The sequence below is a fragment of the Cimex lectularius genome, unplaced genomic scaffold, assembly GCF_000648675.2.
Source record: "Cimex lectularius strain Harlan isolate CLEC.00 unplaced genomic scaffold, Clec_2.1 scaffold180, whole genome shotgun sequence".
Lineage (NCBI taxonomy): Eukaryota > Metazoa > Arthropoda > Insecta > Hemiptera > Cimicidae > Cimex > Cimex lectularius.
The window spans coordinates 1,396,493-1,423,105 of NW_019394226.1; the positions used below are offsets into that span (position 1 = coordinate 1,396,493).

The following is a 26,613-nucleotide window of genomic DNA, read 5'->3' on the forward strand; positions in this document are numbered from 1 at the left end:
ATCCGATTGCACCATTGTTTCAGCGAAAAAATTCTTTAAAATGATGTCAGGATGTACAGGTCGGATTTGAAATTTTGAAGTTGAACTGGGCCTGAGCTAATTGTATAATTTTTCTCCAAAAAAAGTTAAAATTTTGAAACGGCTAAAAAATATTAAACAAGTGTTGTTTTTTTTTCATAGCGTGTTTGGTTCAAGAAAAATCCAGCGGGCCATCTAATGAGGACACCCGGCAGTACAGATTCGGATTTAGTACGGTTCATTGATTTAATGATAAGAGGCTGAAAGTAAAGAATAACGCAAGACTAATGTTGATTTATAATGACAAATTCGTCATCCCCGTCTTGAGCACTTCACTTAATCGTACGTAATAGGGTCAAAAACCTAGTGGAATGCCTCATTGTCCACGTTTGACGTATAGAATGCGGAAAGGCCTTTTGTACTTTGACACGAGTCGAGAATGTTTCCAAGGCATAAACTCCCCGGGCCAATTAAGATTGAATTAAGAGCGCGTTTCTCGAAATTTCGCAAAAAATTGATTCACATCTCGACGAATGACATCGACGTTCCGCTCGAGTCACGTTCCACGGACTGCTCCTCTGATTCACGTTCTCCGAGGAGCGATTGCCGATGAGTCAGACGGGGAGTTAAAAGCATACGGATGATCGGGAATCACCGCTCTGTTTATTACGGACATTCATCAACGCCCAGACACACTTCCTGCTGTTCTAGATCCTTAATTATTAAGACATATTCCTCCTCGTTAAGCATCGATCCCCTTTTACTCTAATCTAATACCCAGTGGGGTCAGGTATCGATTCTCCCTTTCCGCTTTGTTTAGTCAGTATGACTAAAATCGAGAATACAACGTTCAGTTCGAAGAAGTTTTAAAAGGTATTGATCTTTGCGTTTATTTCATCATAAACGGATTCGTTTTAATGAACAAATATTGGTCAGAAATAAATATGGGTCATGAAATGTATCATCAAACTGGTTAGAACGAGCCTCAAGCCACTTTACTTTATATTATTCCTTTATAGTTAAGAGAATTTATCCATCTGCATGTATGGTTATGAAATGATGTATCACAATGTCAAAAAAACACTATAACATCTACTACAATATACTTTACACCACAATGGCCAAACCTCGAAATTTGCTTCTGCGACATACTTATTGCTTTTTCCTTTCTTTTACCCTAGACCATGCACATTAGTCAGAGACTCGAAAAAAGTCCCCGGCAGGCCCGGCAAGACTCGCCGCCGCCACCAGGACACACCTAACATGCAATTAGTTGTTATTTATAAGAGAAATTGATATCTTTCCGAGAGTAAGGATAAAAACGATTTACAAGCTGATTGAAAGGAACAAATTCTCTGGGAATCGGGGGCTAAAATAGACCCGGGAGCCGTCGTCCCCCAGCCGACCAATGCCACGTGCCCCAACGAACGTCGGAAGGGAATGCAATAGATACTAAGTTGAAAGTAATTTATCGCAGGCTAGTAGTCGACCATAAGGAACATCAACAGAAGGATGGATCATATCGAAACTTTACACGAACATAAATGTTCTCAAATTGTGCAGTTTCTTGACAACATTAAAACAGCAGTGTTTCAAGGTTAAACGGACCACCGAGGAGCTTGACGGTGTTGAACATTATTTCTCGCCGGGCCACAAATTTCTTGCAGCAAGATGTAGCCAAGATTATCTGCCTCGAGCAATAACTACATTTTGGCGGTTTAACATTTACAGGTACGAACCGCATATACCATCGCCCGTTCGTAATCGCGATTTCATCGCGTAAAATGCTTTGCCATTCCTAATCCCGACCACAACAAACCACTTTTTTTTTATTAAGAATCTTGTTGCGTCCATCCCCTAGCCAGACGAAGAACATCGGAAAGTAGAAGCCGACACGCGTCCGTTAGAGCAGAATAGCGAGGATAGGCGGACAAAACGATAGGAAACTACCGAACTACAGGTTCAACCCCCAACTAATTTATTGTTATAAAAATGTAAATACTACTCATATTTCGACCTCAACAGTTTAACTTATGATTTTTCCTTCTCGAAGGTGGGATAATAGGACATCTCAAAAAAACAACAACCAGTTTTTCTTTCAATCCACAACGTTTCGGATTTATTTTAATCCTTTCTCAGGTGAGTTAACGCAGTGGTTAAAACCGTGATCGTCAGTCATTAATATTTTGTAACAGTTTATTTTACAAAAGAGCCAGTGTGGTACATATTTAAGTCTTTCAAACTCCGAATAAACGTTTTAATTTTTTTTTCCAAAAAAATCCACTAAGCAAATATGGATTAAATTAATAACAATATTGAACCTAAAACTATTTTTTAACTTTGAATAATAATCCCTTAAGAGGTACATTCCTTTTTGAACCTAAATCTTCCTTGATTTGTCATCAAATTCAATGTTTACAAATAACCCTTGTTTACTGCGTGAATAATTATAAACTCAAGGTACTAATTAATGTTTATGTTAAATTAATATTCATATTTATGAAAGAATGTCATTTCAGTTTACCTTTTCATATAAAATAATACTTTTGTTAATTTTTGGAAAATAAAGCGCCCTCAATTGGGGTCAATTGAGAGAAATAAAGCAAGAGCGAATACTCGACTTAAAAAGAGCAGAGTTGACACAAAGATAAATCGCACGAGATTTAAAACTTAGTGTGTTAAAAACTTTTTAAATTCAGGCCCTGAAAAAATTATAACCAGAAGACTTCCAACAATTTTCCGGTCATGTAAAATGTGCAGTTTTGAGGAAAATCTGCAAAACCGGTGCTTCTTAAGCTCAAATTGTTTGCGTTTCAACTTGCAATGTGGTCACAGCCTAGTAAGGAAGTGGGCCGTAGAAAACATTCGAAATATTGCAATATTGAGAGAAAGCATTAAAAAAATCACATTAAACGGCGATTGAAGTTTGCTGAAAGACATATTCACGAAAGCTGGTTTGAATTATTAATGGCACGACTTAAGAAAACGAAAACGTTTTGTCCAGAAGGTCGCATTGAGGTGGCAGTGTCCTGGTATGGGCTTATTTCAGTTAAAAAGGCAAGTCTCAAATCGCGTTTACTACTGGCAAATAGAATATTACATTTAAAGGAGTGTTTGAAGAATATCTTTTGCCATTTATTACATTGGTAGAAGAAGAAGAGCCAATTTTTCAACAAGACAACGCACCGAGATTCACACAGCCCGGTCCATGAAACGATTGTTGGAATATTATGGATTATGGGCTCAATCTTTTTGACTAGCCAGGGCTTAGACCAGACCTTACGCCCCATAGAACATTTATGGGGAATCTTGGCCAGGGATGTATATGACCCCCAAAAGCCAGAAAACCAAAATGCCATATCAGTGAACATAAACAAAGGATCACTCAAGCTTGGGAAAACAGAAGAGAGGTGGTAAAAAGCGTTCCGAAAAGGCTGTTAAAGGTGATTAAAAACATAGCAAAAGTTCTCATAAATAATAGAAATTAATGCTTTACAGTCAAAAGATTTTTTCATGCCTTTTTATGTGTTATTATTTGTTGTTTTTATATGTTTTTGTATGTTATTCACTTTATGGTGCAGTGAGATCTTTTATCAATGACATTTTCGTGTTATATGTTATTTTATAAAAATATAATTATTTTGTCTCATGGAAAACGAAATAAAAGATTAGGAAAAGTTGACAAGATTTTTTGCCTTGAATTTGTTTTTTCACAAGGCCGTATATAAGGAGGCCGTCATCTCAGCAAAAGTTTTGAAGCAAAATGGATTATTTGCTGTAAGGTTTATTAAAAAAATTATTTATCGCGAAATATAAAGTAATATTAAAAACTTCACTTATAATAATCATTGATTTACTGTTACTATAGTCGGAAATTTGTTATATGTAATTTTTTATTGTTCACTGTATCATTTAATAAAAAAAAACGCTTTTATTAAATAATGATGCCTCACAAACGACGTGTTTCGTACTTGGAGTAACTTTAACCGCAAAAATATAAATAGTAGTTTATGTAATTTTGTTTATTCTAAAATTTCCATAAGATTCGAAGAAAGGCAATCAAAAATAAAAATAAAAGATATATCTGACCACATTCCAAGTATTAACATTCAGTACAAAGAAGAATAATATAGTCAAATAAGATCCTGAAAGTATTCGATAACGTCTGATAATCTTTATCAAGAAATATTTTTGTATGATTTCAATTTACGAATATGCTAGTGTAAATTTCAATATAATTTACAGCGGACAAGAAAAAATTCCTCGAATCTAAGATCGAACTAACTTCGAGGGGCTCCACTCGATAGCGGGCAAGTACTTTTTTAAAATAATTTTCAATTGATTTTAATTTTTATTTCTGACACAGTTTTTTTTCTTTTTTTTTATAGGGCTCAGCCTCAGTAACGGCCCATGGAACAGGTTTGTCTTTCCGTTAACTCCGCCACCCTGAAAACCCAGTGAACTCGAGGACGGAATGCGTGCAGCATTAAACGTGAAGATATGACGTACTTTTCTATTTACGAGGGGCAAAATTAAAACGGCTAACAAATAATAACTTTCGAATTGTAATTATCAATTCGAAAATAAGGCAAAGGCTATCAAAACAGGGCCCATTCCTTGGATTTCTTGAAGTCTGTTTATTTGGACGAATTTTCAAGACTGTTCAAGGCAAACTGAACTAAATAAGCTTACATAAATCGGAAAAAAAGACAAAAAGGGAAAAATTGACAATGTTAAAAAAAAATTATGAAGGGTTTTTTATGCAAATTATAAACATTACACATTGCACGGTGTTGAAATCGAATAATGAATTAATTAATAATGAAAATAACTCGAAAAGAAAACAAGAGACTGCTGAAACCTTAAGCTTCGTTTATTCATACATAATTCAGAAAAATAGAGTATTTTGGCAGTTTCCGGTCATCTTGGTCCGCCAATCCTCGCTGGTTCGGTTTGTCAGACGAGTTCAACATATTTCTCCGTCGAATGGTTTATTTGTTACATGTTTTCTAATCTCGATTGGTACATTAAAACCAAGAAAACACAGATCCATTCTGCAGAAAAAAACCATCGAGCAGAGGCGGAGCAGTTACCGGAAACGACCAAACATGGTTCATCACCCCGTAGACCTCAAGGGGACATAGCAACCTAATTTTATGTTCAACGAATACAACGAAATAACTATGTTTTAAATTAATTTTGTGTAAAACGGATAGCACGGACGAATTTTAAATTTGGCGTTCAGCTTATCATCTTTTCAGCGATGACCGTCAGCGGCCATCATGGGATATCCAACCGACGCCGATTAAACAGGGGGAATGATGAGACAAAAGGCTGATTTTCGAGTGAAAAAAGCTAAATAATTTAGTTTTTCTTTAGTATATAGTTTAGAAAATTGGGCGAAAAAGCCCCTCTACACAGGTAAAAGTGAATAGGAATGCGAGTCGATCTGCCGGCGGGTCGCGAGAGGTGGCCCTGCTGATGATAATGGTCGCATGTCGTCACTCAAGACATCGTTAAGTCCTGATGACTGTGAGCATGCAGGTCTAATTCAAGCAATAAAAATTTACACGTCCTTACGTTTTAACTGCTACGAAATGAGTTCTAAAGGAAAAAAACTTTCTCGCACGAAAATTATTTGCACCACCTCTATTTGCGACAGTGGCTGTAAAAATTCTCTTAGATGGAATCCGATGGAAAGCCGTTTGAAACGGAAGAAGAGGTGGCGACCCCATGGCCTGGCGGTTTGCCTAGGCTGGAGCCGCTCTACCTGTTTATTTATAAACCACTCCTCGAAAAGACATCGTCTGGAATCCGAACAGAAAGGCTATTTCGATATCCTGGTTATTCCTGCCTAATGGTCGCTTTTTTGGCTTCGATTGGCACACCTCGGCCCAAGGTTCGGGATATCTATCCAATCCTAGCAAAGCGTGAATTTTCTAACTACTTTTCGGCCTTATACAAATACTGTGAAAGTAGAGATTGCTGATTTTATAACAAGCGATTTCCAAACTTCTTCACGAGATCGTTAAATCAATAGTTACTCCAGAAATAAAGTGAACGCATTCGTCTAGTATTGAATTATAATGAAAATCGTATTTCTAGTTTTAAAACTATTACATTCCGTTTTCTGTACTTGATTTAACTTTGAGTGTACTGTGTGGTTATCTAAAAACATCAGTCAGTATAAAAAAAAATCTTGCGCCTGGAATCGAATGTACGTGACACACGCGTCTGACCCTCGGGCAATCTCGATCACATGGATCTCCTACTGTATCTATTTAAATAATATGAAATAAATTGAAACAATCAAGCAACAAATAGTTTATATAGATGTCATTATGACAAAATCAGTGCACTGATAGTTTTGCTCGGAATCATCCTTATCACCAATTCGAAACCGTCAGTCGAAGTCCAACATGATTAAACTATCTACTAATGTAATCACCCGAGTCGAGACGGAAATATAAAAAGATGGATCGTTCAAACAGGATGGAACAATGGATATATATTCAAGATTTTATTCACAAACAATGAAAGCAATAGAAAAGAATGGAATTAAATGGTACTATTTTAACATATTTAAAGTACCTGGATTTTAACATTCAAGTTCCAATGTGCAACTTAGCATCTTGTATCAACAAACTTACAAGGTTAAAAGAATTTGTTAGACTTACTAGACTTAGCGTGCAACCAAAAAATTTAACTTGTGCGAGAGTTCGTTTTAAGTAACAATCATTTCGCATGCCGGCTGATCCTGGCTTTTTGTTTCAAGGGGAATCGGAACATAAAAGAACCGAGAAGATTATGATGATTGATGCTCAAAGGATGGTTTTTAGTCGGTTGTGAGGTCTAGGGGGTCTGATGGTGTTTTCTGCTAATGATTCCGGCCATTAGCCGGCGTTCCGCAGACCGTATCAGAAACCGCTCCTCAGGAAGAAGAGAAAATGGGGAAAAAAGAGGGAAAAGGTCTTCAACCTCGCATTGGAAAATTCAATTCCGGAAAAGTAGTAGGTACGTCGATCTGGCGGGCCGTCAATTAACCACGGACGCCGTCTGCCCCTACAGCACTTGCGCTAGGCTAATACGCACGGCACGGCGGCCATACGGGTTTAGCCGAACCACCCCTAAAGTTAATTAAAATAAATAATCGAGGTCTTCAATTATTATTTTATTATCCTTCTTTTTCGCCTTCATTGGACAATCTTTTTTACTATGATTTTACAGTTTGCCGAAATACATAGCAAAATTCTCCGTATGAAATTCTGGTCAACAATAAAAAATGACAATAATAATAAAAACGTTTACGTATTATCAAAGTTGTTTTTATGTGACTATTACATCCACATAAAGTAGTATCAATAATTAATTGTTTCCACAAATGTGGAGCCGTACCGGCTTGCAACATTTGATACAAACGTTTTCCACTTGATTGCCGAATAAAAATAAACGAAGTGAATAATTACAGTATTTTCAGTAAGTAGGTCTGAATGGCTCATTAATGAATATATCTTAACGCTAAATAGAATTTAATTATGGTAATCTGATCAATTTTTATGTTAATTCATTCAAACCGATGAAATAGATAGGCAGATACTACGATTGTTTGATATTTCATATTAGAGTCAGTTTAACATAGTGTAATTTGTAAATTTATCGTTATCTATCATACCGAAATTTTCATGTTAATTCATTCAAACCTATGAAGAAGAATGGGAGATCCTACGATTGTTTGATATTCCATATTAGAATTAGTTTAACATACTGTAATTTGTAATTTGGCCGTTATCTATCATCACGAAATTTTCCTGTCAATTCATTCAAACCGATGAAGTAGAAAGGCAGATCCTGCGATTGTTTGATATTTCATATTAGAATTAGTTTAACATACTGTAATTTGTAATTTGGCCGTTATCTATCATCACGAAATTTTCCTGTCAATTCATTCAAACCGATGAAGTAGATAGGCAGATCCTGCGATTGTTTGATATTTCATATTAGAATTAGTTTAACATACTGTAATTTGTAATTTGGCCGTTATCTATCATCACGAAATTTTCCTGTCAATTCATTCAAACCGATGAAGTAGGTAGGCAGATCCTACGATTGTTTAATATTTCATATCAGAATCAGTTTAAAATAGTGTAATTCGTAATTCGGTCACATTTGTCGATCTGCTTATTCGCTGGGCGCGTTTCTGGATCACGCACTGATAGGTAGTGAACCGAGTATAAAAACCATTTGTCAAATATTATAATGTTAAAGCATAGAATAAATTTAGGTCATGCTTAAAAGTAAAAGGTGTATAACGGCAGACAAATTGTGTAAACAACTTGAAACAAAGATTAACTTTAAACCGGAAAATTCAACAATTACAGGACTGAGTGGATTTAAATTGCATTATACAGATCCGCTGAAGATGGAGGGACGCCGAATCGCGTCTTTCAGGCCTAAACTGCGAGGATAGGCCGAACAAAATGAACAGTAACGACCGACAGGTTTCTCGCGTATATTTAAGAAAGGGGGTTAAAAGCTATGAACTTTACTGTTAATTTATTGTCCAGGCAAACAGCTATTTCCAGCTGTCAAAACAGGCTTATCCAATGAAAACTAATATTACAGAAAGCTATGAATATTTTCAATGAACGTAATATTAAGAACGAATGAATTCCTCATTATTAAGCTGTTAGATTGTTGAATAGGTTTAGCAAAATGAATCCTACCGTATGGAAACATTTAAACAACGGTTTTGTATTTTAAAAAAAATTGCAATTAATATAACAATATATTAGATGTAATGTTCGGGAAGTGTAATATACTGCGCCGGAGAAAACTAATTATCAGGATAGCAGATTAGTAGGCCCGGTTTCAGTAGTTGGATTTCTTATACGGTTACAGCCCTTCCGGTCACTGGCATCTGAGAAAACATACACAACAAGGGCACCTGCAGATTATGCAATGAGGAGGAAACAGCCACCCATATCATCTTCGAATGCGACGATAACGATTAAAGTCCAGCCGATTCAAATGCTCTTTCCACTCCTACAATACCCGCTCATCTCCCTATGACCTAATTCTTCCCCGTCCGAGAACCAAAATTCTGGACCTCCACCCCTCTAACTATCCGCAATGCTACTTCCTAACATCCTCTCTGTGCATGCACCTCCTCTCCCACCGAACGTCTATTTAACCACAATTTAAATTTACTCAATAATTATTACTTCTCCACGTTAATTTTCAGAATAACTCATTTTAGTTTTAACTCCGTTGGGTTTTGTTTTATATACGCCTGTTGATATTACGTTGATCACCATGACAAGGTTTATTTTTGTGTCAAAATGTTCATCATTTTTCTTTAATCTATGCATTATTCTAAAGGGACACTCCTATCCCAGAATAAATTATTTTTTCTTCTTAAACACTTTCAACTGTGATGTTTGAACTTAGTACTGCTTGTAATAAGACAATAAATATGATTTTTTTTAAAGGAGAAACCATACATAAAAACTGTTTTGAAACGGCTTCATAGATCGATTCGGTTTAACAGAAAGAATGACTCAAAGTAGTAAATTTTTACTTTATAGGCATTTAACAGCAAAAGCAAGGTGGAATGAAATAACAATTTGCTAACGGATTGCTAAAAATCAGAGAAAAATATGGCTGTCGACTGAAACTAAGAATTAGATTGTAATTGATTAAACAATATTATTTAACATTCGATATCATGCGATTAATATAATTAATTTTATAATCTGATCAACGTGTGGGAAATGGATGATATCCCACCGCCCAAGCCCTTCGTCTCATGTTCTGCCCGGATGTTAAAGTCCATTCAAAGGCCTCATGTTTGACACACTAAATAAATGCCATTTATAATAATCATATCAAAATGAAAAACCTAAAATTATTATTATATTTATTACTTGATTGTGCCAGGATAGAAAAACATGATAATTTTTAGGGTTTTTTTTTTTTTTTTTTTTTTTTTTTTTTTTTTTTTTTTTTTTTTTTTTTTTTTTAGATTAAGAGCTCTGTCCCATAGAAATTTCATTTCAAATTATTGAAAGTTGTCTTCAAGGTTCTTTTTCTTTTAAATCCTTAAAGGACTAAGTGAGTTAAATCAGGAGTTCGAATTGAAAGTTTTGAACTTGCATGCCCGTAAATCACGATTCATCAGAAACGCGTCGAGTTCAAAATGGATAAGGAAACCGTTTCTAAAATCTAACAGACAGAACTTTAAAATGCAGGAGGTCAACAATTTAAATATAAGTAACAAGAAGTTGTCGTCTGGGGGGAGGGATGAAGCCGGACTAAAGCATCGCATTGCATGACTCGTATCGAAACACAATACGCTCGATAATAAGGGAACGGGAGGATAAAACCCGGCGGAGAAAAATAAACCGTCTATCCTATCCGTCTTTTTTTTTCAACAAGAAGTTTATATTTTAAAGTTTAGTCTTGTAAGAAAGTATTCTCATAAAAATTTAATTCCATCGTAAATACAGTCTTGCAACAAAAAAAAACCTAATTACTTCTCCCACAGGTCATCAAATCGTTTATCACGACAAGCGTAAAGTAAGTACATTTAACCGTGTGAATAAATGTTTTCGTAATGTAAGAAATAACGACTGTTTATCGTGAAAGGCTCTTCTCATTGCTGAGCTATGACAGAAAACAAAAATCTCATGATATTTAGTGATGCCAGAATAATTAATAACACTTAGGGAAAGACTGAGTGGGAGGGAGAGAGAGAGAGAGAGAGTGTGTGGGAGGGGAGAGAGAGAGTGTGGGAGGGGAGAGAGAAAGTGTGGGAGGGGAGAGAGAGGGAGAGAGGGGGAGGNGAGTGAGAGGGAGGGAGGGAGGGAGGGAGAGAGAGAGAGAGTGTGAGTAAGGGAGGGAGAACGGGAATGAAAGAACTTACAAGCAGAAAGCGAAAGGCTAATAAAGACTGATGTGCTATTATTAAATTTATCAAACTGAAAGACCCTCTTCCTTTTTCTATAACTAAATAGGAGTTCTGAAGTAATTACTTATATAATATTCTAATTTGGAAATAATAGAAAAATAAATTATCTAGTACGTTCTTTTACCCAACTGCTGGCCAAACCTATTTTATGGGATTACTTCTTGTGATCCAGTTAATTTAATGCGGCTTTCATCGGTTCAATTTATACCAGCAGATGGGTGTAAAATGCTCGTTCCGTGTTACACTGTAATTGCAGTTCGTGGTCCAGCTTAGCCGTTGTGAAAATTGGATGCACCGGGACCATTAACATTGTCGCTTCCATCTCCGACTTACCTGAAACAAAAAAAATCAACTTTTAGCTTTCAGTTTCGAAAAATAAACAGTAAACGTTCGAGTACGCCAGGGTCGTCTTATCGATACCGCAAGAAAGCAGTGCGCCGATGTCGATACTGATGAAGGGACGGCGCGCTTCATAGAAACGTCCTTTAGAGAAGATTTCTGTTATTCCGATTTGTTGTAAAAATACGAATCAGTTCAATATTTAAAATTTTTTATTGTAGATTATAGATGATCAATATTTTATACTCAGAAGTTCTTAAGAGTAGGGGATAGTCTTATGCTGGATATACTTCTAGTCAATTTTTAGCGCCAATAATTTAAGTGTACAGGGTAAAACGAATATTGTGCATACTCTACCCAGAACGAAAATGAACTATAGATGTTTTAAATATTCATGTTTGCTAAAAACAAGAGAAAAAAGGAAGATTGACTATTTGGATGGTAGTGAATAAAACTTTACCATCCATATTAGCCTTCTACCAATACTTTTACGTTATTTTTGTTAACATAAATTATGTAGAAGAAGTTAAAAAAAAGAAAAGTGCCAGTCTTTAAAGTGTCATCTTCCGACGGTATCTACCCGAAGAAGTAGGGCAGAGTGTAAGATGTGTATCTGGTCGGGTATCGACTTAACAGCCAATCCGCCTCTAGACACGACCACGAAACACCTCGCCCCTTCCGAACAGAAAACTATGCAATAAACGCTTCCTTTAAAAATCAGGCTATTCGAAAGGCGGAATTTAAATGGCTTTATCGGCTGGAAGTGGGTCTGCCCTATCTCGACGGATGTCGGTCGTTTTTTGTCGGAGCGGATGCTCTTGAAGGAAGAGTGCACTTTATACAAAAACCCCTCTTGATTACACTATTTAAATAGATACAGCATTTAATAAAACTAATCCGTCCAATTGCCCGTCCCTCTAGGACGGGTCGACCTCTTATACAAATTAGGGGACGGACTGTAATATCAACAGTCGCCGAAGTTCAAGAACAAACAGGATTTCATAAATCAATGAAGGAGGATATGAATCAGAGTACCGTTTGCCTCACCTGGGTTTTTAATACTTCGGGAGGGAGATTAAACAAAGGCAGGAAGCACGTAGCCACAGCCTAAATTCATTCGTCCACTCCTAATTCATTACACACGACGTACAAAACGGGATCCTAGACGAAAAAATACTCTTAAACATTATTTCAGTGCTAGAAATAATCATATTTAGGAATGATAAGTCCTGTGATAGTGTTTTAGATAGGAGAAACGATGATTTTTAATATACTATAAATACTTTCAAAAAGGATGACGAGTTCCGTAGAATTTTCAACCTTTTCACCCTCACCGGAATGACACACCATCCATAAACCAAGATATATAAGTCATATCGGAACAGATTTTTAAACTACTACAGAAGTTTTATAATAAATGCGCATATTTTTCATATAGATATTTATGAAGCCACCTTGATAGCAAACCTTGATTATCATATCCGAAAATGCGATACCAAAGTACAATAGACCGAGATAAGCCTTTTCCTTAAACTGTCAAACAATGCTATTTGAGTTCCAATTTTTCTAATCCGTAACTTTCACATCCATATCTAGATAGATTGTCCGAACTTTATCTAACGTCCACTTGCAATAATGTAAGAAATAAAAGTGAATTATCATTTCTTTATCTCTGCTGTACAATTAAAAATAATATTGGGTATTTGGGAATATTATTACTAACTGGACGTGGGTGTTCAGAAGAATTCTATATCACGACGAGTTAAATTTGTCGTTAATAAATTCGTAAATTACCAGGATGGCGTGTAAGAACGAGATAACTATATGCCTATAAAGGTGTCGTACACAATTTGTCGTTCCTCGGTGTCCCAGATCACCCAGGTGTACCGTTAGGCCTTATAAAACGTCTTCCACAAATTCCCCAGAGGAGACGGGAATCGAATCCAAATCGAATGAATCCCTGAGAAAAATTAATTTCTTACTTGTTTTATAAATGCTGCGGTTAAAGGTTAAACGGCGGGCCTTAAATATACAACTAAATTATAATAATAATCCATTACGTGTAGTGGTCTGATTAGCAAAATTACTTCTATTTATTAATTATTCTTTTTGTGTAAGGTCTTGGTTGAAATGAAAAAGTTAGTCACGAGCGGGATTCGAACCCGCGACCTTCGGCTCAATATGCCCCTCCTCTAACCACTTGAGCTATCTTGACCTCGCTGCTCTAACCATTTGAAGGTCGTGGGTTCGAAAATCCCGCTCGTGACACTAATTTTTCAACTCAACCAAAAACCTTAAATAAAAAGAATAATTAATCGGAACTGACATTAGAAATGTAATAAAATAAAATTATTGAGTTTGTGTTGAATTTTTTCACAGGACTGTATGACAGTCCATTAAGGAATGCAAACAGTTTAAAATAATAGGTAGTATGTACATTTTTATAACAATAAATTAGTTAAATTGAGAGTCTGCAGGGAGTCAAATATAACAATAATATAAAACTAGTCGAAGAGGGGGTGATAAAAATCATTTCGGGTCCCTTGATCGATACCGCTATGTAAATTCAGGACAACTTTTTGGAAAATGAAGTAGAACCGACGGTATCGATTGATCGAGAGAAATTGGAAAATAGACCTCAAAAATATAGCGAAGAAACCATATCAATAGGATATCCGACTTGTAATAATAATTATCGTTCGTGTTCGCAAAGTGGAAATTTCAAACAGACACACATTGTCAAATTCCAAAATTCCTGAAGAAGCGTTTAGAAAAACTTTATTTATTACTTTATTTGCGGGGTCCTACGACGTGGTGATCGACCACTACTGAAAGTTGTTAAACCTAACTAAGCCAGAAAATTGAGATTTAGGTTTTATAAATAGTCAAATAATATAATAAGACATTAATAAACTAGTCAAGAGGATATTCCATAAGATAAAATTCTTTTGAAAAAAATTATGTAAATATTGTAAATTGATGGTAATAAACTTATTTTTATTCCCAACTATTATTTTGCACCTGACTGGCCATTAATTTCAGTTGACAAAAATAGATCCTTGCTGAAGGGTTATGAGAGCATTACTGTCCCATTTTAAACTTACTGGAAGCCGACTGGATATATTTAAAACACCTTCTAGACTCGGTCGGACGTGAAATTATTGAACTCAAAACGTGCTGAAGGCGAGACTTCATAATATATGTAGAGGTTTATTCACTTTTATTGTTTAATTTTGGAAAGATTTCAACAAGAACCTTTCAACCCAGAATGCACAGTTTAAACGGAGAAATCAGGTTTTTTCAAAGCGGTCTGTGAAAGCGGATCCTAACTCCTCTTCTTTTCTAATTTCGATGTGCACATAAAAATGAACGTCTTCGTTTTATTTAAAGATACAGCACGAAGGCTAAATCAATTCTCGAAATGATAACATTAAATATAATGAACAGAAATGAAGTGAAAAGATAATATAGGTTTCGCGCAAAATGTTTAACCGCGAGTTAACATATAATGACAATTACTGAATCATCACCGAGTCTGTTAATTATAATTTGAAAAATGGCAAAAAGGAAGGAAAATTCGAAAGAGTGTAGGTTGGGATGGGGAGTCGGTGTCGGAGTGGATCGAAGTCCCGATAGCTCAAGTGGTTGAGCAGCGGCGCATTGATCCGAAGGTCGTTGGTTCGAATCCCGCTCGTGACACTAACTTTTTCATTTCAAACAAAACTTTACATAAAAAGATTAATTAATTGAAAGAAGTAAATTGGTCAATCAGACCATTAAATATAATGTAATTATAATCGTTCCTTTCCATTTGAGATGCAAAGGCTGAACAGAAAGAAGATGAAATTGGGATGTCATCATTGATCAAACTGACTTAGAATTTCGTCTTTACCTATGAATGACCATTTAAAGGATACACCGGGTAAAAAAACAGTTTATCTTCCAGTTTTTTAATGGAGGCTTTAAGAATTAAACCAGACGATAGTCTGTCGAAGGGACGTCTTTTGTACGCGTAGACACTGTAAGGACTCAAAATAAAAACTGTTTCTAAAAATATCCTATTCGGGTGTCCGTGTTTAAACGATTGTACTGTTAAAGCTCGTGTTCTTATAACAAACTGTATTGTTCAATTCAGAATTTGACAACTCTATTAGAACGATGTAAGTCATGCTGAATATACAAATTTTCAACAAATTGTATGGGTAAATTGAGAAAATAAATCAGCATACAGAAGCAAATTTTTTTCCCATTAAGACTATCTAAAATAAATCCATATGTGTTTAGTTGTCATAACTGATCATATTAATTATTCCAATTAATTATTCTTTTATCTAAGGTTTTTGGTTGGGGTGAAAAATTAGTGTCATGAGCGGGATTCGAACCTACGACCTTCGGCTCAATACGCCGCTAACCATTTGAGCTACGTCTTCGAACCTCTCGTACACCAATTCCCTATCTCAACCTACAACCGTTCGAATTTTTCCTCTTTTTGCCATTTTTCAAATGTCGTGTACTCAGGATTCGATTCTCAGCGACTTGTGAAGAAGCCTTAGTTGACCATATTAATTATTATTTCTATCTAAGGTTTTTGGTTGAGATGGAAAATTAGTGTCACGAGCGGGATTCGAACCCAAGACCTTCGGCTCAATACACCTCTGTTCTAACCATTTGAGCTCGAAGTCACGAGTTTTGTTTGAGCGCGTGTATTTATTAGTGTGAGTGGTAAGGGGCTGAAAGTGAAACATAGCGTCACCATCGCCCATCCAGCTCTGTGTGTGTGTGTTGTATGTGTGTAGTGTTTATGGCGGAATATATATGAATGTAGTCTTACCAGAACTAGAACAGGTAACTATCATCCCACAGACCACAGGAGGAAATCTCACAATTTAAGAAAATTACTGCATCGACCCTAATTTAGATTAGTTTATTACCTTATATGAAGGTCGCTGGAATAGCAAGTCCTTTGCGCGACTGTATTGTATTTGTTAGTTTTATGCTTGATTATATTTTGTACGTGTTGGAGGCTGAAATGACCCTTCTGTCAAAAGCCCTCGTTAGTTGGGAACGACTCCTGGGCATCTGGCTTAAGGGGGATAATAGTGACCACCTAACGGGGTAGGTGAACTCTCTGAGAAGTCAGCACATAGCGGAGTGACAACCCTTCGGGATGGCAGTTCAGTCTTAGTTCTGGTTTTATGGAGGATCTCTTTCGAAACGCATGTATATCAATAGACACAATGACTTTCCTGGATTTGGAAGATATATCTTCATACTAATTATCTTTCCATTTAAACTAAATCATTTTAATCATTTGAAGCGTGATATCCCGAATCATATCAATAAATTATTTCCTTCTGTCTCCTTTTTTCTGTTTTTTTTTTTTTTTACCTTTTTTAATTAAAATAAGCCACAGTTCAATTTTGAAGTTGATGAGGTAATTATTTTTTCATGGTATCAACAGGAAAACTTTCTTACGAATAATGAAGTACAGTGACCCAGAAGATGAAATATTCAACGTCGGAAGTCGAAACTTATAATACCCACCTCCCCCCGCGTGAAACCACCGGATCACAACTAGTTTCGCATTTTCTGCAGGTTCTACGCTTTACCGAGATGATAAACACGGAGTCGCCAGGGATGGTTATCTTACTAATGACGGTGGATGGTTTTATTCGTTCCGCGGAAATTCCTCCGGGAATCGGCGTACGGACAATGGACTGCACTTATTTTACATTTCGCGAAATCGACTCCGTATTATAAAATACTTCACGCCTAGTAAATTTCAAGTCACGATATCGATTAATCACGAACCGGGACCCGTTATGTGTTTTGTCCACCGATGTAAAAAGTCACAGCGGATTCTTCTGCCCCGTCCTGAGAAAAGAAGGTTCAACATCCGTGTAGATGACAAAAGGTAGCAATTGCCACGAGAATTCGTTAAGGCGAGGCTCTGCTCTGTTCGCCTTCGCTTACAGATTCTACTCCCGGATAACATTTTTAATTTATACTATGAAACTGTTATTCGAACCGATATCATTAACATTATGTAATTGCTTTAAAACATTCGAAGAATAATTAATTCTCTGAAAATCATTAGATGATAAATCTTGTCCCGGAGACAAACTTAGCCGGTTCTAAAGATCATCAATGGCGATGAGATTAACATCAAATAATAAACTATTCGAGATAAACCAATTATCAAACTCGATACACTTTGTTTAACAGTGGATGAGATAACGAACTAACTGATAGAAGAACAGTTCAGACTTGTCACTTCGAATTGTCAAATTCTAATATTTTGAAGGACCTTAGTCATTTTGAAATGTGGGAAAACATTCAAGAACCGTACGAAAATTATGATAATGTCGTGATATCTTTTTTTACAAAATAAATCACTTTGATTATGATCCTTTTTTAAAAGAAGGCTGCCCCAATTAACATTTACTTTTCAATTTACATCATTGCCCCTAAAGAACACTTTATTTAATAAAACTTGCATAGAGCACACCTAATTGAGAGCAGGCGAACCGCGTGAGGCTGAACGAGTAGATACGTGAGAAATGAAACGAGGTAGTAAATGAAGGCCAAGACCAAAGGGCAAGGAACTCGACAATGAAAATTCTTTATTTTCTTATTTTCTTTAAGTTCCCTTATCCTTATAGTCGTTAACTAATAGTCAACGGTTTTAAAAAGAGCCAAAATGCAGCCATTATTAAATGCACGAGCCAAATAAATTTGACTTCGTGTTCCGTAAAAATTTTAGATGGACCTGTCATGTAGCAAGAAAACAAAACATTGATAAAAAGATCTATAAATATTCCTTAACTACTGAAAAGTTTTCTTTAAAGTGGCAATTATATTTCAATATTGCAAATTGTGCAGTAATTAGTGACCGTTAATTAATGACTATTTGGAGATAGTGAGATGCGGTCTGGTGTGATGTAGGTTTAGAAAAACGTTTTCTTTATCGCGCCGACGTTTCGATCTTTACTGAGATCATCTTCAGGGCTCAAAGTGTGTGTTTGCTTTGTAGATGTCACGTTGCGTATCCTGTTGAGGATGTGTTGTATACTGTATCAAGTATAAAGAATAGGTAAAAAACATTCTGTTTGGCCGTTTCGTATAGTTTTGACCAGCCCATTCTCGCAGTTTCGGCCAAAATATAGCTATTATTAAATGCATGAGCCTCGAAGGATTTTGGGTACCGAAAAAATTTTAGGTGAACCTAACTGTCATGTAGGGGGAAAACGAAACATTGATAAAAAGATCGATAAAGCGTGATTCCTTAACTACTAGAAAGTTTTGTTTAAAGTGCCAATTATACTTCAATATTGCATACTGTATCAAGTTTTGATTAAAGAACACGCAAAAAAACTTTGTTTGGTCGTTTCAGATAATTTTGGCCAGCCTACCCTCGCAGTTTTGGCATGACTTCATTGTATTATCCAGCAACTGACAGGTTCTTCACCTAGCAGACACGAAGAGGAAATTTCCCCGAAAAACTTTCAGTTTTGAGTTAAAACTTGTGTTATTTCTCCATAAAAATTCTTTTTTTTTAAATAAATAAAAAATTGACAGTAGGAAATTAATATTTAGTTGGGCATTTTTTTAAGGGTTGTAGAATTTTCTTATATTTAGACCACCAAAGTACGTTCAATGTTATATAATTTAATAAACTAATTTAAAAATTATCCTAATGACCTTTTTTTAAGATTTCACTATGCCATGATGGAAAGCACTTTCCGTAAACATGTATTTCGTCTTATGAATTTACCTCTTTTTTCCATAGCCCACGTTGTCGAGCTCGATGTGCCTGTACGCAGCATAAGTTGCCATCGTGGATCCGGTGCACTCACTTGAAATATCTCTGAGCTCCTTTGGCTGGAAACCGTCCGGAGTCGACTGAACCTCGCGCCACCCTCCACCAGTCTAATATATACTCCAGGCGACGATCCCCACCGCCTCGCCACCCTGGCCGGCTCTCTTCCACTCCCGCCCCACCAGCCGAGCATCGCGATAAGTGGTCGACGATTAAAATAAAATTATAAATAAATTTAGACAATAGGAAACATCAAATAATATCTTTGTCACGTTCAAACGAGGGAAGGTCCTTAAAATTTTACCCAAACGTGTATAGTTAGTAAATCTCTATAGGTTTACTTACTGCTGTCATGTGACGAGGCAGGTTTTTTTGTTTTTTAATTTATTTTTGTCTTCAGCAAAGAGGGTGCTATTTTCCTTAAGACTCTCATCTGCATGACGGCAGGATTAAAACGGCAATCCGCCATTGCGTCACCGAGCTCTCTCAAATCTCCGTTCCTCATCTAGGTGCTGAAGACTTCTGGCCAGTGAATAGTAACCATGTTTTAAAAAAAGGGGTGTTTAAAAAAACCTCGTGCCCGGAGTATTGGAGAGGTCCAAAATAGCCAACAATATAAAAAATTCGACGAGATTTGAAGAAATTCTTCAACTTGAAATACCAAGAAAAATTAATCCATTATTTGGTAGGCCTCCTTAGTTGTTTTTCGTATGTGGTTCGTTGATTTTTATTTATCTGGTCAAATGTGTAGTCCTACATTAAATCATTATATGTATCTATAGATAGATGATCTATAGATCAGTTTTCAATTTTTTAAATTAATTTCTAGGTGTCCAAGATCCTCTATATCTTTCTTTTTTAGACATCGCGTACAAACTTTAAATTTATATAATACATAGATTTTTTGCGTGACGTAGGTGCACATTTGTAAATCGCATGTTAGACTTTGATAGTGTAAAAACTTGGCTAGGAAGGGAGCAAAATTTAATTTTTCTTGAGTTTAACAGTATACTATTACAGGCTTATGATTTTGTCGAGTTGAATAAAAAGTAAGAAAGATATCCTTGACATTTGCTGGAACATTAGCTCTGATATGGTTTGTCGAGTGGTACTACTTAATACTTGGCAGAATGATTGTTGGAGTTGTATCATCTGCTTCGGCAATTGGGCTCTTTTAAAGTTGCAAGCATGAATTTTTCACAAGAAAAATCAGCAAGAATGGCTAGCTTATCCCGTTCATCTTGGTCTGTCTATCCTTACAATGTAATCTGATATCGGTATTTCTCCATTCCGTCGTCTTCATAAGCGTCAAACAAGATGGAAATTGCTGTATGGGTTGTTTGTTAACGATGAAATGCCGAAACGCGTCTGACGGACCAAACCAGTGAGGATAGGTGGATCAGGATAATCGGAAACGACCAAACTAAGGTCCAAGTTGTTTTCTATATCAGGGATGCGGTCGTAAAGAAGAGAGTATTATAACTCTTTGTCAAGCTTTCAACTTTTATTTGTCGCAAGCTTGGCAAAAAATTCCAACATTCTCATCTTTATGACGGCATCCCTGATCTATAAAACAACAACTTCGTGATATCCAGACGGCCCATTTACCTTATTTTCACTAAACCAAGGTATATTAAATTCAAAGGTGGAACACAACATCATTACATCATCATCACGAATGTGTGTCATCAATTATCATTAAAAACTAGCGAAAATAGATAAACCAAGGTTGATAATCTGTCATAATCAACCTACAAATTCGAATGATGTCTTCAGCTTCCGTCGTTGTCTCCACATGATTTAGTGTATCCTTTATGGATATTTGCTCTTTCCTAAAAGCTCTTCTATCACGAATCATCGAAGGACGAAATCGCTTTTAAAGGGCGCAGTACAACCCTGAAGTCTTGAGATTACTAAAACTCGAAAATAATCCTGTCGGAACATTTTGAGAGTTAGTCGTGGAATAAAAGCATAACTAGAAACAAACAACTACCTAACTGCACCGTAGTAGACCGAACTATTATTAAGGACACCAACCACGCAGAACTAGTTCCGACGCCAGTCCTACAAACAAAAGGACGAACATAAGAGACAACCAATATTCAAATGTCGTTACTCCTCGGAAAGAAGCATTCAAAGCAAAATAGAACAAACAGCAAACGCTTAATAAAAATGAAACATTTCGGAAGAGTAATGTGAATGTGAAACAACTAACTAACAAATTAGAACATTTCCTGCCTTTAATCAATTTATAAGTTACATATACATGTACATATGTTTTCTGTAAGCATCGGTGTCAATTTGTTTAAATTCAATTTAATTTATTTATTAAAACTGGTCTTATTAGACCAGCTATTAATTTTACAATAATATATACAGAACAAATAAATACTAACTTTTTTAATTATTTTGTCAGCTTATGCTTAGTTATATATATAAATACTCAATTAATTGTACACAATTATTTCTAAATAAAAAATTTGTGTCACAGGCGGGATTCGAACCTACTACTTTCCGCTAAATACGCCGCTGCTCTACCACTTGAGCTACCTTGACTTCGATCGCCCATGCCACAAACACGTGAACACAGTCCCGCGAATGTAGTACAATCGTTAATAAAAAGTGTTTCTATATGAAGCCGCGATTTGGTTACAATTGGAATAAAACGGGGAGTCGAAATGAGAAGTTTGTGGCATGGGCTATCGAGGTCACGATAGCTCAAGTGGTAGAGCAGCGATGTATTAATCCGAAAGTCCTGGGTTCGAAAACATTGTGTATAATTAATTGAGAACAAATACATGTTTACATTCTTATAAACCCATTGGTACAATAAGATTTACTTTTCACTGTTCACTAATTTTTAACTACAGTTCATATGTCTTTGTTCGTATCAACCGTTTTAAATTAAAGATTAATTAATTGAAGAGTTTATTTGGTCAATCGGACCACGAAACCTAATAGATTATTATTTATTATAGATACTTCTAGTAGTAGCCTGTTTATACGAGTATGAAGCTACTAAAACAAAGTAATAGGCCTTATTATTCTGAAGTTGGCAGTCTGACGCCTGGAGATCGGCCGGCGAATGTCTGATCAGAGATCGAACGAAATACTGCATATCGGAAATGCCGAAAGGAGTGTCGTATCCCTCCCAATATTAACATAGTGTTCCCGCCCAGGGCATTTGCTAGACAATGTACAATCATAATGCCGGGCTTGCCCATTTCCGCTGTTTTCCCTTCCTGGGTCCGCAGGAGGACCCTATTTTTCGACCGGGTTCGGCTTTCCTTTCACGTATTCACAAGAAGATAGAGTTTTTCTCACAATTCGTTTCGCTCTATGGCGTTTTGTCCGCTACAGGAACTTTGGCTTTTTAGAGTCGCGTTAACACACTTCCATTCTCCAGCTTCCATACAACGTTTATTTTAAAAATTTGATTACTGACTTTTACTGATTTTTACCTATGAGAAATGTTATTTTCTACTGTGTTTCGGATCTGGTTTCTGATCAGGTAGAGGAATGGAGTAGACTGTAATCACTTGCCAAGCTTTCGGCCTTTATAAGACCATCATCAGGGCAGCATCCTATTTCTTTTAACATTGCAGAATTACGAAAAAAACCGACGACGACATCGACTACGAGGTCTCGAAGTACATGAGGTTGGTTAAATTAAGACTACTAAGACAAGTTTTTTTCTGTTTTTTCAAGGATAGTGGTCTCCCAAAAATGCAGGTCCAGTCGATAAAGAAACATTATGCGGAGGAGGTAATTCCAATTATTAGAAATGGAATTCTACACATTAATCGTCGTGGTCGATTTTTTCTTCATCAACATTATTTTCTACAAAAAATAAAAATGTCAGAAATCGTTTTATTATATCATAAATAACGGTTCCTGCCATTTGCAAAAAATGATTGACAATCTATACAAATATACTAAAAAGTGGAACCTTGAGGTTAATCTCTCAAACCCTAAGATTGTTGTTTTTAGAAATGGTGGTAAAATGGCGAGAAATGAATCTTGAAAGCTGGGAGGTACCCAAATAGAGGTCGTTAACAGTTGCAAGTACTTGGGCATCACCCTTACAGCTCAGCTGTCTATGAATGGGCATTTGATTAAAAAAAATAACGCAAGGGAAATTTGTCATAAACTGTGGTCAAATTAAAGAACGATATACCAATTGTGGCGAAGTTTAAAGTGTTCGATGCAGTAACAAAGTCCATACTCTGTTACGGAGCGCAGGCGTGGGGTTTTTCATAAAGAATTTGAAAAAGTACAACTTTTCTTATTAAAAAAGTTATTTGATGTACAACAGGAAATAACAGGAAAAGCATCGATTTTTCAGTTTTTATTAGGACTCCACGTCGAATATGTGATGCAAGTTCTAAATGGCCCCGAAGAAAGATTATGCAAATAAAATTATTGCTAAAAAAATATATTGGTAAATCGGAGGAACTGGAGAGGAAATCTGAGGAACCCCGAACGCGAATTCTTACAAGTACGTTATCTATTCAAGAAAATAAAACGTTTAACGCTATGGTAAGACGTCTCACGAACAGGAACAACTAACAAAGGCACAAGCAACTTCACATGGATTATACAAATAACTTAATCTGACGTTAGGACAAAGCTCATACATATATGACAATAAAAATAGCTTATTCTTTATTGGAACAATTTTGTGAATGAGAGGAGAGCTCTGCGGCCTGAATTGCAACCCAGGCACTCACCTGCAGAATGTTCTATGTGTAATTTGGGTACGCCGGAAGACCATTATCACTTCTTAGCTGAATGTAGTGTTGGAGGAGTTTAAGGTCGAAGTGTGAGGCTTGAAGCAATTATCACGAGAAAGTGCTACTAATATTTTAAATGGTAAGGATTGGAAACGACTGTTTAAATATCTGGTGAATGTATTAAAATACAGGAAATTTCTCGCAACAGATTTACCTATGTATAAATAATAAGAACAATTTCCCACACCCATTATTTCTGATCTAATTTCAATTAATGAATCTTTATGTAAAGCATTGGTTGAAATGAAGAAGTTAGTGGGACGAGCGGGATTCGAACCCGCGACCTTCGGCTCAATATGCCGCTGCTCTAACCACTTGAGCTATCGTGGCATCCATCCACTCGGACACCAACTCCCCATCTCAAGCTACCTAATTAATTGAAACAAATTATTTGGTCAATCGAAACGGGAAATATGTTGGGTTTAATAAGTAAATCGAAGTATATACTAAAGCTCTCCGTGGCCATTTCATTTGTCGCCGGGAATCGAATCCTCATTACACATTTGAAAAAAGGCAAAAAGGAGGGAAAATTCGAAAAGTTGTAGGTTGAGATGGGAAGTTAGTGTCCGAGTGGATAGACGTCACAATACCTCAAGCGGTTATCGCAGCGGCGTATTTGAGCCGAAGGGCGTGGGTTCGAATCCCGCTCGTCCCACTAACTTATTCATTTCAACCAATACCTTACATAAAGATTAATAAATTGAAAGAACTTATTTGGTCAATCGGACCACGAAATATAATGGAGTTATATCTAATGTTAGGATTTATATTGCTTTAATTTTATATCATGTTCACGTTATTGTTTCTATGTCATCATTCGTATGTTGTTAGTAGATAGAAAAAATGTAAATCCATTTGTTACATATTATTTATTTGTTAACACTCATATTTGCTTATTTATTTGTTGTAAGAGAATTGCTAAGAAAATCATAACGAAAAGATAATTTTTTTTACGATGGTTCGTAACAGCAGAGGTCATATAAACCCTGAGGGTGCCGGTGTTTTTGAAAAAAGCCCATTTGTAGCTGTAGGGTTCGAATGCAGGGCCGCTACCTTACAGTGACCTAAACCGTTGCGGCCACCGACGCCCCCTAGATAAATTATTATTGTTAATTTATTTATTTTGATTAAATAACTTACTGTATATGTTGAAACTTGCACGATTTTACTTGTACATTAAAAATGAAGGACAATTACAAATTGTACATCATTAAAATATTTATCATTCTCTTCTGTTTTTATTTATGATGTATGTACAATTAATTGATTTGAAAAAAAGGACACCTGGCAGAAGGACTAATAGCCATTGTCTGTTCTCAATTTAAATGTAAAAACGAAAATGTATAAAGTTCAATAAATTTACTTTATTATTATTATTATCACAAATAACGGTTATTGGTGCCCGGAGCTTTCGCCTATTATCCCACACGAAAATGACCGTTTGTCATTAAGGGCCGACGTCATTTTTAGTTTCGATCTGGAGTAAGAAAATCGAATGTGGAGCGCGGTCGATGAGGAACAAGAGACGTCCAAGGAATGCCAACGTCACACCCATTGTCTGAATACCAAACGGAGCCATTGTCTGACGGCTTAAAGCCCTAAAGGGCGGAACTATCTAAACTTGTGTTTTCTTCGACGGAATCTATCCCCAGCCGATGTCTAATGGAAAAGATAAAAAGTCTTGTTTAGTCAAATGTTGACGAATCACGGCTAGGCACTCACTCATCCCTGGTTTACATCTTGGGCAGTGTTAAGATAATTTCTCACCTAGTCACTTAGTCTACTATCATTGTATTGCTCATTTGTAACGATGTACAAATTTATAACCTGAAATAAAAAAATTATCGTTATATTTTTTATATACGTATCACTCATGAAACCATGTTCACGACTTAAAAGATATTTTGCATTACATATTCGCTACTTCAGTCACCGTTATATTAAACGTCTTTCAAGTAACGTTGTCGCTATTGAAGACTTTTTGGATTTAGGACATTTCCCGCTAACGTTAAGTTCCTGGGGAGTTAGTAGCAGTTCAGGTTATAGTCATCTTGCAAGCTTGTAAACAAAGGTTCACAAATGTCATGGGTTTTCTCTTGATCTCCACGTTGGCAAATTCTGAGGGCCCGATAGTAGAAGAAGCTAATGTAAAAGTATGCATTAGTTACCGAGCGATTCGGGGTAGTTGTTAAATGAAATTGAGGACAAAAAGTGTCAAAAACTCTCAATAAAAAAAAGCTTTTCACTCTACCCCAGAGTACTCGATAGTCCTCGGGGTAATTAGGGATAAGCTACCTTTTACGCTAATAAATTATATTCACACAACCCAAGAGCACTCGGTATTCCCGGGGATAAACCCTACCATTCACTCTAATAAATGACTTTCGCACATTCATTCACTCTATCCTAGATATTCCTTTCTCGATATTCCTCAGGGTAATTAGGGATAAGTTCTCGCTAATAAATTACACTTACTTTCATTCTAACGTACAAAGTATTCATTAGTTACCTGGCGATTCGGGGTAGTTCGGTTTAACATGTGGCCCTAGCCTGCGATCACTACAGCGACCTCAGGGAAAACTGGATGGCAAACGTCAAGATGAGGACTGCTGATATGGAATGCTTGAAATCTGCGATATGTACTAAATCAGGACTCAAGGCAACGTCAAAATTTTGGT

General features: G+C 36.3%; 1 protein-coding gene across 2 annotated transcripts in view; it reads right to left on the reverse strand.

Annotated features, from left to right (window-relative positions):
- LOC106668114 (microtubule-associated protein Jupiter) overlaps positions 1–19,238 on the reverse strand; it is a 34,890-nt gene extending 15,652 nt beyond the window's left edge. For both annotated transcript variants that reach the window (XM_014396573.2, XM_014396570.2), the window contains exon 1: positions 19,098–19,238. In XM_014396573.2, the coding sequence (XP_014252059.1) occupies positions 19,098–19,159 (62 nt within the window). In that variant the 5' untranslated portion in view covers positions 19,160–19,238. The remainder of the gene's footprint in view (positions 1–19,097) is intronic.
- Between the last annotated feature and the right edge of the window lie 7,375 nt (positions 19,239–26,613).